General features: G+C 42.2%; 1 protein-coding gene across 1 annotated transcript in view; it reads right to left on the reverse strand.

Annotated features, from left to right (window-relative positions):
• The window catches only part of SLC24A3 (solute carrier family 24 member 3), a 610,095-nt gene that overhangs the window by 43,060 nt on the left and 554,346 nt on the right, over positions 1-12,689 (reverse strand). The window contains exons 9-12 of the mRNA XM_090285998.1: positions 9,026-9,079; positions 3,507-3,640; positions 1,817-1,977; positions 783-1,053 (exon numbers count right to left, since the gene is read on the reverse strand). Coding sequence (XP_090142124.1) covers positions 783-1,053; positions 1,817-1,977; positions 3,507-3,640; positions 9,026-9,079 — 620 coding nt within the window. The remainder of the gene's footprint in view (positions 1-782; positions 1,054-1,816; positions 1,978-3,506; positions 3,641-9,025; positions 9,080-12,689) is intronic.

Consider the following 12,689-nt stretch of genomic DNA (forward strand, 5'->3'; position numbering starts at 1 on the left):
AGTCTAGAAAACAGGCAGAATTCTGTGGGCTTGGCCACCTGTTCCATTAAATGGGGTGGGGTGGACAAGGCCCTGGAATGGCCGAGGCTTTGTTGAAGGTAGCATCTGGGGAGAAGGATACCACCCTGGTGGCTGGGGTCCTAAAAGCTATTCCAGGCCTTGTTCCTCCCCTTTGAGGTACCGGAGAAATTGTCTCAGCCAGCCCCCGTGTATGAGACTTATCTGGGCCAGAATGCTTCTTGACCAATTGTGCATCTCCTGTGGTGCCTGCCCTGGAAATCACAGGTCCTGGGGGAGGAGGGACCTAAGTAGGGGTGAGAGGCAGGAAGTAAGAAGAAAAACAAAGGCCAACTGGGAGGACAGCACATGTTCCCCAGAGCTGGTCTTAGCAGAACAACCCCTTGCAAGGTGTAATGGGATGGGTGAAGGTGGGCGAAGTGTCTCTTCTTGTGTGTCCAAGCTGCTTTGCTGATATGGGTCATGTGCATTTCTTCCTAGGAACCAAAAGGTCCTGCACAGCAGCTAAGAGAGGGCCTTCCACCACAAAATTATAAATTTGGTCAGAGCCCACATTGCAACCAATGAATATATGCAGCCATTTTGATCATCTTTGGACCCTCTACAAGAGCCTTCTCTACTTACGATGTTGGTATAAATACTTCTATGTTCATACAGAGATATTTACTTGAAATAAATGGCAGAAAGATCATCAAAGTTAATGAGCATCTACTCAGTGGCTTTAAAATAGCCCCCAACCCCAGCCCAGACATAGGACTTCTTACAGGGAGGGTCAAATGGTGTGTACGGTCCTTCATCCTCCTCCTCCTCATCATCTTCCTCCTCGTCATTCTCGTTGTTCTCATTGTCCTCATTCTCATTCTCTGTCTCATGGCCAGCCTCGGCAACAACATCGTCCCTCCGAGTCCCATTCACGCCCCTGTCTGGGGCACTGCTGGGCCCTGTCCCATTCTCCATGGTGTGTTTAACTGGGATTTTGATGGCCACCTCAGATTCTCCATTGGTGTAAGCCCTGCTGTTTATCAGTCTTTGTCTCTGGAAAGAGAAAGGCACATTCTCACCATGGTCAGAGGGACTGTAAATCCTTACACCGAGAACACTAGTTACTGGGATATTTTCCAGGCAGCTGACACAGAGATGCTTTCAGAACACTCTCCAGTCAAGTCTTAAGAGATTCTTCAAAATAATAACCAACTTAGACAACCTCCCTTTTGGAGGAAGGATTAATCTTTCATGACCCACTGGAACTTGCAAATCACTTAAGAGGAAACTCAGATGGGCACTTCTTTTCTATCAGGGTTCTTGATGCTCTGTGCACTGTGGTGCTATCTTTCTTCTCCAGATTTTAGGAATTTCTTCATTTATATGTGAGCAAGCCACACAAATGCATCTGGACTGGTGTACTAATAAGGCTGCCACTACAGAGAAAGGAATATACAGGAAAATTCAGGCCAGAGACTTGGCACTATTTTAAACTAAAGCAACTTTGACATACAACTACTTCTGTGCAAGTTCACATCAGAGGGCTCCATTCAAATGGGAGATGAAAAAGGTACATGGAAGGGGACAGGAGAGTTTTTTTGTATAACTGCGAGCTGGATCTTGTCTGCCAACACATGGAGGAAGGAGCAAGGATGAGGATGCATAGCTGGCCCAGTGAGCAATGATATTGGGAAATGGCTGAAGGATATTATGTTAAATGTTGAGTTAGGTGCTTCGATGTTCAGGCCAGGAAACTCTTTCCTTCCCAGGTTCCCACCCCTGTTCAGTGGCAAATGGGTTGTGCTTTCCCAGATACCTCATTGATCAACATGCGACTGGCCATGGAGAGTCTGGTCTTGGGGGGAAAGTGACTGGTGATCATGATTCGAAGGCCAGCCTCAGAGAAAGACAGCTGGTGTGGGTAAGCCGACAGCAACTCGTCCACCATGATCACTGATGCTTTGCGGTGGAAATTGGCTAGGGAGATTAAAAATACAAAATAAAAATATTGAGGCTAGGACCAGGAAAGAGATATTCATTCAGTCTTCCTTCCCTTCCCTTTTCTTCTTCCCTCTCTTCTTTCATCCTATCTGCCTTTCTGCCCATGTTTCCTCCCTCCCTCCCTTCATTCCTCCCTCCCTCCCTTCCTTCTATCCTATCTGTCCATCCATCTATCCATCCATCCACCCAAGGATGGTTGTAGTGAGCAAAATTTTGAGGCAAGCCAAAGTCTGCTTTTTGGGGTTCACTGATAGCTCTTTTGAAATGACAAAACAATTTAAGCATCATTCACTAACAAAGAATGAATGATAACAAATAAGACTTTCTCCTTATCCTCGAAGGATTTCCCCCTTAACTCATATCTAGGGTATAGGAAAGACCCTTATAATCTTTAGTAACCTTTTATGCCCCACAAACATCAACAATGTTCACACTGAGAGGTTAAAAGCTGCAGAACTGACTTTAGTGTTAAGTGGAGGATTTGGTGGGGGAAGTACACATTGCTGCAGCCCAGCTATGAACAGGGCCGACAGGGGATAAGTGGGTGAGAGGCCAAATTACAGAGACCCAAGGACCAGAGGGGACTTTGGACAAGCCTTGTGTTCTGATTTGCTGGTTGGATGAAAAATGTTTCACCAATGCCCAAGGCCCCTCTCTAGGAATGTGCAATATGAGCACATATCTCATGGGTACTTGGCCACAGGCCCTCTTTGTACTCCTGTTTCCAAGCCACTAAACTATGCAATGACCTCTGGAGACACTAAATAATATTAGGTAGCTCTCTTTGCTTCCCTAAGAGTATTCCTTTTATGGTTATAAACTATCCAGAAGAGAAAAAATGAAACACGTTCTAAGCAAAAGTAAATGATAATTTTTCTGTTCCTTTAAAAAAAATGTTTATTAGAGAGTACTATATTATTTCTCTAAGTGTATCAACTGCTTAACAAGAATACATTAAATATAATAATTACTTTGAAAAAATAGGTAATTATGTCATTTTGCCATTTGGAAAATGAGGTAACGTAGCCTGGGAGTGAATTTGGATCTACTAATATACTAATAAAAACTATTATTAATGAAGCACTTTTCATGCTTTATCTCCTTTACTCATTACAAAAACTATCCCCATTTTGCAGAAGAGAAAATTGAGGTTCAGAGTGGTTAAATAACTTGCTTCATGGTCACACAGCCAGAATGTCACAGAATCAATAGCGGAAAACCCACAGTCTCCTCTCCTTTACCATTCCGTCCTAATTTCCCTGTGTCACTCCCAGCAAATGTTTTGGCCAAGAACTTGCATGGGGCTTTCTGAGTTGGCTCATCACCAGATGTGCGACTGCCCCATGGTGTAGCCAAAGGGAGGGAGGGAGGACCAGAACCTTCTCTGCCTTAGAGGGACAGCACCCTCTCCAAGCCAGCTGCAGCGCCCCATTGCAGTCATGAGTGAGGGCAGCCGGGCTGGCTTCCCAGCACTTACTTCCTGGACACAGGCTCTCCTTGGTTACCTTTCTTGAGTAGCACCACAGTTGCATCGCAGTTGCTGTTGTCGTCAATTTCAGCATTGTTGGCCAAGCCATTGACCATGTTTCCAGCACCTTTGGTCCTCCTTTCAAAACACTGATGTATGCATGTGTTATATCTAAGCAAAGGAGTAAGCGAAGAGAGCCCATCAGCATCTGCTGTTCCCTCATTCTCCAGTTCCCCGCAAGTGTCCCTGAAGTCTGGGCACATTGTGGGGAACTCCACACCTCAAGTTATTATTTTTATTACTCTATTCCCCTCATAATATACAACCTGTCCTATTTTCCAATTTAAGGATACGTGGCATGTGAAAATAAAACCAACATCACACAAATAGTCACACACTGCTTTCTTTTCAATGTCTATGGAGGCACCTCTGGGATGGAGTTCTCTGACTTGGAGTCTGTGCATGGAAGGACAGTGATGAGACTCGGTGGGGGTGGGGAGGATGGGGAAGGTCTACCTTCTCTGGGCCACATCTCCAGGGAAAGGAAAGGGTATCTCATCCATGCTGCTGCCCTGTGTGTCATGGTCTGTGTTTATAGGCTGGCTGGCAGTCTAGGTCTCTGTCTGTCTTTGGTTTTCTGAGGTCACAGTTTGGAATCCTGTGAATCTCTGTTACTGTTATGCCATGATTTCAGGTTTGATGGATTCTCAGCTTTATGAAAAAATTCTAGGCTATGATTCGCCAGAACAACTGAGTGGAAACATTGTGTGGTGCTTCTTACATGTGTGTTGGAAGGGAAGAAACTCGTACAAGTTCCTAAGATGTTTCTTACAGGTAAAATATCCTGGTCCCTTTATCTTTAGTACTAGAAGACTCCCAGAGAGGATTACTAGAAAGCTCAAGGGTGAAGACAGCTGGACAGGGTTTCTGGGGCATTGTAGGCCACTGTGACTTGGACTTCTCTTCCACGAGCATTTTCTGTACTCCCTGGGAGCATAAGGTTCTTCCTACATTGCATTACAGGGAATAGAAAATTAGTCAAAAGTTATGGTGGTAGCTGTGAAAAGACAAATGGGCAGGCCAATCCTGGGGGATGCCCAAGGTTTATAAGAGGCAGGAAATGAAATTAGAACAGTACTATTGTGCAATTCTAAAGAAATAATGGAGCCAGATTTTGAGAATCAATGGCTGCCAACATCACAGAGAGGCAGGGCACATCAATGTGCTTATTGATGGGAGAACTCACCACCACTTGGGACAGTCTAACCTGAATCAGATGGCTGACATAGGAAACACAGAGGCCAAAGGAAGAGGCTACACTACACCATGGGATGTAAGCAACAATTTCCAAACTGTGGAAAACTCTGTAGAGCAAATAATCCAACTTTGTTGAAGAATAAATTGATAGGAAAAAAAAAAAAAAAAGAGTGGGAATTTATAGTTTAAAAAAAGATCCAAAACATGGAACTACTAATTGTAATGAGTAAAATTTATTTGGATTTTGATTTTTAAAATATTTATGACATTTATGAGACTACAATAAACCTTTAAAAATGACATTTATCAGATGATTGAAAATTTGAACACTGATTTAGATATTCAATTATATTGAAAAGAGGATTAAGTTTAGGTGTGATAATAATGTTATGTTAAAAATGAGTCCTTTTAGAGACATATAAAGATTTTTATTTTTATTTTTTTCATATAAAGATTTTTATAGATGAATTGGCCTGATGTCTGGGGCTTCAAGTCGTAGGGAGGAAGGGAGGGAAATTGATAGGGGTGTGGATGGAGCAACACTGGGTGGATGGTGGTCGGGGCCAGTGATAAGCACTTGGGATTTATCACACTATTTCAGTGATTTTCAACCTTTTGCCTCTCATGGCACACATAAACTAATTACTAAAATTCTGTAGCACACCCCCGTGAATGGTGTGATTCAGTTGGTTGGGCATTGTCCTGCAAAGGAAAAGGTCGCTGGTTCGATTCCCGGTCAGGACACATGCCCAGGCTGTGGGTTTGGTCCCCATTTGGAACGCATACAAGAAGCTACCAATTGGTGTTTCTCTCTCACATCAATGTTTCTCTCTCCCTCTCTTTCTCCTTTTATACCTTCTCTCTAAAAATAAGAAAATTCTGCGGCACACCAAAAATTGTACTTTTCGCCGATCTCGCAAAATAAAAAGGTATAATTTAGATTCATTCACGCTGAACAGCTATTATTTTGTTGGCTGTTGTGATTTTAAAATTTGACAATCTAAGGAAAAAGAGGTCAGTGCCCTTGACTAAATAGTCAGTTATTGCATGTTTTAAAAATTCTGGTGGCACGCTGGTGGAAAATTGCTGCCCAATTCTGTTGATTTTGTTATATATTTCATATTCTTCTGAATGAAAATATCTCCCCACTTTTCGACTCAGAAAGAGTGCCTTACCCTACTAATAGAGCTATGCAGGAGGGCCAGTGTTTCTGTCATCTTGACCCAGAATCCACTTTCCACATAGGAATACTGACTTGCATGGAGGTTTGGTTTTAAAGTACAACTGCGTGTTATACATTAATTTGGATTTGTATAATAGGATAATAATACTACATATAGTATTATGAGAACTTTCTTGAAACTAGATATTAGTTAATAACTATGCTGTCATATCCCATCCTTACAAAAATCTTTGAAGTATGAAGTATTATTAACCCTGTTTTGTAGAAGAAGAAACTGAAATTCAAAATGGCTGAATAACTTGGCCAACGGCCTACTGCTGGGAAGTGGTGGAGTGGGATCTGCAGCCAGGGCTTAATGGGACACACTTCATTTTAACCATGAGGCCATATTACCTCACCAGGGGTCCAAATCCCAAAGAAGTGACTCAGATGTACAGAAATCAATTCTCACCAAGGCCAGGTGTGCCTGATGCTCCCATGAAGTTTCTGGCCAAACTGAATTGCTTTTTGACCTTCTGACAAAATGTTCGAAGTCATTTTAAAGCATCTATCCAGAAGGCAGCTGATGATTCTAATATATGCTGTTTTTTTTACTGCTGCTGCTCTGTTTTATGTTTTTAATTGAGTGTTTTAAATTTTTTGCTTGCACCCTAAAGCGATTTTATTGTGAAGCATGCAATTTTATAAATCAGATTCTATAAAACCCAATGATTAAAATCTCTGATTGAAGAGGGGGATGGCTAAAGAGCAGAAATTTCAATTTAGAACTTAAGACCAGAATTTATGTAGAAAATTCTGTGAGCACAGTAGCTGCTATTGCTGTTTTATTTGTATCATGCTGGTTTGAACAGCTGGAATGTTGGTAAAGTTGAAGCATCAGCAGAAACACACCTTATTAGCTTTCACACTGGGTATGGTTTGGAAAAGAGGAGAAAATTTGTTCACTGTGCTCTATCAATGTCCACAGGCCCTGCCAGCAACTCATGGGCTGTACGATGGTTTGGTAGAGGGGTGCAGTGGTCACAGGAGATATACTAGCAAAATCCTTCAACCCACTTTCCCATTAGACCAGCCTTGGTCTTGAAGACCTCCTTATTCTGTGAACCCCCGTACTGAATTCAGAATGGGACAGGTTTTCATCTAAATTCAGATCAATGCTGGACATATAGAAGACACTCAGTCAATTCTTTGGAATAATTGATCAATATATCCTTTCAAAAGGGAAGAAAGGGACTCTTGACTCTTTGAGAACTTAAACTTAGAGCCTCAGAAAGTTTTTAAAAAGCTAAATAATCAAATAAAAAACACCAAAGGTACACATGTATTGTTGAGGTTTCCCCACTGTGGCACTGATTACCTAATAGTTTTGCTATTTGGGAGAAAGGAGAGGAAGACAGCTATACCCATCTTTAAAGGCTTTTCCTTTGGGACCTAGATATGTTGGAAAGCCTTTGGGCCAATTCTGGTTTTTGTGGGAGCCCATCATTGGTATTTTAAGTGAAAGGTGATTAGTGGTAAAAGCATCTCATTTCTTGGTCAGTGATCTCATGGTAACTCTACACTAGGACATGTTAGAAGTGCCCTCTTCCAGTAATAAGACCCAGATACTGGGTCCACAGTGACCACTGGCAGCTCCTGAGGTGAAGCCTGGATGCCATAGTGAGTGGATTGGTGGCACACCACTTATAGTCCACCCTAGACATCAGCTAATCCAAGTCTACTTTCACTGTTCATGTGACCTTTGCCAATGGCCACACTGATTTTTTCTAACAGGGTTCTCAGCCGGGAGTGGCCAGAATTAATTATTGTCAGGTCTCACAGCAAGAAAAACTTGACTTGTCAATTTCAGATTGCTGCCTGATAAGTCCAAACTGACAATTTCTGAAAGCGTTCTACTTTCTGGCCCCCTGAGAAGGTAGTCTCTCCTGCAGTCACATATGCTGGGCAAAGTATGGACTAGTTTAGAGGGAAAGAAACAGGCCCATGGGGTCTGGCAGCTGCAGCACAGAATGTCCCTGCACTATTTATAAGCTCCTCATTTTAATGGTACTTGGCAAAAAGGTAAGCCGGCTGGTTCACAACCTTGGTGCTTACATTTTACCTTTGAGTATGAGGAACATCTGCAGTATAGTTCTTGATACAAATAGCAAGCCACCCAGACTCCAAGTGAAAAACAACATATGATGTGGTGAGTTTAAAATATACCCACAAGTTCTTTGACAGTCCTCCCTTCAAATGGCAACACAGATCTCTTGAATGTGGACTGGACTTAGCGACTTACTTCTAATAAACAGTATGACAGAAGTGTTGGTGTGTTCCTTGTGAGACTAGATTATAAAGGGTATTGTAAGGTCCTTCTTGCTCTCTCTAGAAGCTCATGTGTGGGGGGCACTTGAGTAGCCTTAAGGAGAGGCCCATATGGTGAGGAAGTGAGGCCTGCAACCAACAACCAGCATCAACTCACCAACCATGCAAGCAGGCCATCTTGGGGTCGTGGCTAAGCAGATGACGGCCACCCTGGCCAACCTTTCATTGGCAATCTCACAAAAAAGCCTGAGCTAGCACTCTCTGGTTAAGCTGCTCTGGGTGCCTAATTCTCAGAAACTGTATGAGATAATACATACTGTATTTATGGTTTTAAGCCACTAAGTTTTGGGGTCATTTATTACAAAGCACCAAATGACCATACAGATAACAGAAGTCCACAGATATTTGATCCATGGTGTTAGTCATCTTCTAATTAGCTCTGGGCCCTTCTCTCATCCTATACAGAAGAATAAGTAATTAAGTTTTACCTCCTTTCTTGTGAGAATGAAGAAACAACCAAAAGCTAGGTTGCTAGGTCTTAAGGAGACCTCTCTCTTGAGATATTTTTCTTAAACACAAGCTTTGATTCCATCATCACATATGGGTTTGAAGGGTGTTATTGCTACTAATCAAAGCTGCAGTGATTCATACATAGCAGGTTGCCGAGGGAACCAATGAGTTTGTGACAATATGCATTGAAAGTCAGCCAGAGACCTGCCCTCTCCCCTGTTCCTCTTCGCACATTATCACATAATGTTGAATGTAGGACACAGTTTTAGAGAAGAAACTAAAGAAGGTATTTTACTTACTTCATGATGACAATGTAGATAAGATACATCAGCACAAGGACTAAAGACTCCCACCTGCGTACACACCAAGACAGTCAAGTTAAAGAATGTCACCATAGGCACATGGGCAACACACCAGCTTATCTTTAAGAAGGTATTTAATGTGAATGGCAGTTAAACCTGCCAAGCATGGCGAGGATAAGGCAGATGTGCAGACTAGTTACAAATGTTTCCTGGTCTACAGACATCTTCCATACTGCATACAGCTTTCAGTGATCTTTTTATTTGTACTTAAAAGGAAAATGCTCCTTCCTGTTATTCACTTACCCAAAAGAATTATTTGCTTTTTATTTTCCAAAAGAGTTCTTTGAATGCAGTGAGTCTTCCATAATATTGCTGAATATATGCCTTTATATTTATAAATCTTTCCACAGCTTAATCAATTGCTAAAACTATTTATATTTACAGAGAGCAAATAAAAGGAATAGATAGGGACAGCTGAAGGACTGTTGAATACATAGGAGCAAGGGATAAGTAGAGGGAGAGGAAGGGGCTGGGAGGTGGGGAAAGAGAGAGAGAGAGAAAGAGAGAGAGAGAAACATCTCACAGGGAAGGTATCAACAGGAAGGATAAGAATGAATGAGTGTAAAAATGGTCAAGAGAAGGAAAGAAAAATAACAATAAAACCCACTGAAATGTATTTCAAAATTCTTACAACCTGAATACTTCTATTTTCTTTATTTTAGTAACTTCCAACTAAAAAACAAGGGAACTTGATTTCTAGGTTCCCTTTTGGTTGTAGAATTAAATTATCAACCAAATGAAGGTGTAATTTTGGCTTCTAGAAAAGTTTTCTAGAGAATGACCTATGAAGAAATTGTAGGTTTTGCCTTTACTTCTTTTTTCCTTTTCAAGTTCTATACATAGAAACTGATCCTAGGAAAACATGTGGTCAAATAAAAAAGGATGCACATACAAGAGTTTTTGTTAGAGTGGTGTTTGTAAAAGTGAAATGTAGGAAAGAAGCAAAAATGGTTATATACGCCTGTTAACTATGTGCATACACTGGGCTACCATGGATCAGTTAAGAATGATTAAGCAAATGCATATGTATTTATTATAGAAAGTACTTGTGATGCTACTGAGAGAAGAAATCAGGTTGTCCAAGTCCCTTGAAATTCTGCTATGTTTCTTGGCTTTTCTCTTAGCAAACCTCCAAAGGGTTGCATACACTCCATTCTGGCACTTCACATTCTCTTGGCAAATTTCTCTAGTCTATATTCTACATCCGTTGATCCTCTGAAACTCTTGGCAGGGGCACCTGCACCCTCTATCTATCTACAGGGCAGGTTCTCGGTCACCCTGTTCAACTTCCCTGCAGCATCCAAGAATTGGCTATCTCCCCTCTTTCACAAAACACTCTCCTCTGACTTCCAAGAGGACACACTCCTAGTTTTTCTCCTATCCCCCTAACTTCTCCTTCTCCAACCCCTTTGCCTCCTCCATTTACTCAGTTCAGCCTCTAACTATGGGGACTCTGTTCTCTTTTTACTTACACATTCTCCCTCGGTGATATCATCTTGTTCTCTTGCTGTAAAGACCAATTGGCACATCTATTCCACACCTCTGCCTGGTTCTGGGTTCATGTATCCAGCTGCCCATATAGCCTCTCCACATGGTATCTAACTCATGTCAGACAGATTTCTTAATTCCTAGCTTCATTTCCCCTGAGCTTTGCCTGCTCCATGCCCACTCATGGCCCAGATCTGGAAATCAATATGGAGCCTTCCTTTACCCTCACCCTCATGCATCAGAACTCTATGATCCAAGTATTTGCTGAATCGCTGCCTTCTACCCTCTCTATCCACCTTAACTCAGCCTCTGAGCTGGTTCCCTTGATGCTACTGGATCATGTCACTCTTCTTCTTAAAACTCTTCAATTGCTTCCCAAAAATACTTGAGAAAAAAACCAAAAGGTTCAAATCCTGGTTCTATTTTCTTCTTCAAATCATCTTGTGCCCTGTCTTGCTTCACCATAGTTGCCTCCTTTCATTTGCTCATTTCAAGCTTTTTCATTCACTGCAGAGCCTTTCTATTACTGTTCCTTCTGCCAGAAATGCTTTCCCTTCACTCCTTGGCTTGTACTTTTTATCCAACAAATACCAACTTAAACGTTGCCTCCTCCAAGAAGTCTCCCCTGCCTACCCCTCCTTCATCTTCTATCATAAGACTTTGTTTATGTTCTTTAAAGGTATGACCAGATTGTAACTAGCTGCTTATTTATTCATGACTTAATAAATCTAATGCCAGTTTCTAGCAATCACTTGATACCACTCCTCACACCTAACCTCTATCTCAGCTATCTGGTTTCTAGTTTCAGACCCTAAAAACAGACTCTCTGACAGCTGATTTCTACCCAGGCAGTTACCTTCTTCCCTCAGCTCATCTGTGCAGGGTGAGGCTGCTTCCAAACATCAATTTTCAGTTGCAAAACATTTCCAATGGCCTGAACATGGTTCTTATCTTATTGAAATCAACATAGATGTGGCATCAACTTACTTGGGAAAGCTGAGTTTTTATGCACGGCGTTCATTTTGAAGGAAGAGATACCCAACATCTGGAGGGAAGTCATGTAATTGCTTAGATGTACTTTAATACACTCAGTGAGGAGGTCATCAAAAAGTGAACCAACGTCAGTGAAATATTTGTTAGGTTGAATTAAGTCCAGTGCTTTCTAAATAGGTATATTTATAGTCTCCAATTTTTTTAGATCTTTTTGACTTTTCACTCAAAGCAAGCCCTTTCAATGCAATATTCCAATAAGGTTCTCTTTTGTCACGGTTCAGGGATGCCCCTGGCACGGGGGTTCCTGATTTTGTTAGCATTTCAGTTTGCTTTGTTGGCGTCCAAGGCTCCCTCCGCAAAAAATGCACTGGGCTCTCTGAGGTCTCTATGTTGCCTCATCCCCTGTTCCCTCTGCTTTTTGGCCTGATTGAGTGTTTGATGGTCAGGTCTTGGCTCAATGCTCTCCAGGGTCTCTCCCCCAGGTCCCCTCATCCAGTGCTGTGAGTGTCTCCAAATGACCCCTTAATTACATGTCCACTGTCTGCCTCCCCTCTGACCCAAAGAGCTCCAGGGCTGAGTTTGGTTCTGTGTTCTATGTCTAGTTCTGGAACAGCGCCTGCCATCCAGAGGTACTTAGGCCACAGTTGTGGAATTGGCCTGACTCTGCATGCAGACCTCTAAAATCACACAGATCTCCTCCCTTCCCCCTAACCCCCAGGATGCTCTTTTCCATCTGCCTCTCCTGACCACAGCCCACCTGCTGTCCTCTGAGGACCTCGTTTTGTGGTATGATCTGGCTTTAAAATTTTTTTTCTTCCCTTCCTGCAAACTTCTGTTTTGAACCACCTTCAATCAGCCCTGATCTTCCTGCCAAAGCTGGTTCTTTCCTGTGTTGGAGGGCTATTCCCTTTTCTTGCCTGTGGGGCATGTCTCCACTTTCCAGACTATGGTCCTGAGCAGTAAAAGCTGGTTTTGACAGGAGCAGGTGGAGAGTCTCCAGGTTGTGTCCCCAGGCTCTCTTTCCTCTCCCAAAGTCACAAATACAATCTCAAAGAAGAAATGAAAACATCACCCTGGATCCTTTGGTTTTCTTGTTAGACTTTCAGACTCACCGAAGACA

Source organism: Furipterus horrens, unplaced genomic scaffold (assembly GCF_987537825.1).
Source record: "Furipterus horrens unplaced genomic scaffold, mFurHor1.1.pri manual_scaffold_8, whole genome shotgun sequence".
NCBI lineage: Eukaryota > Metazoa > Chordata > Mammalia > Chiroptera > Furipteridae > Furipterus > Furipterus horrens.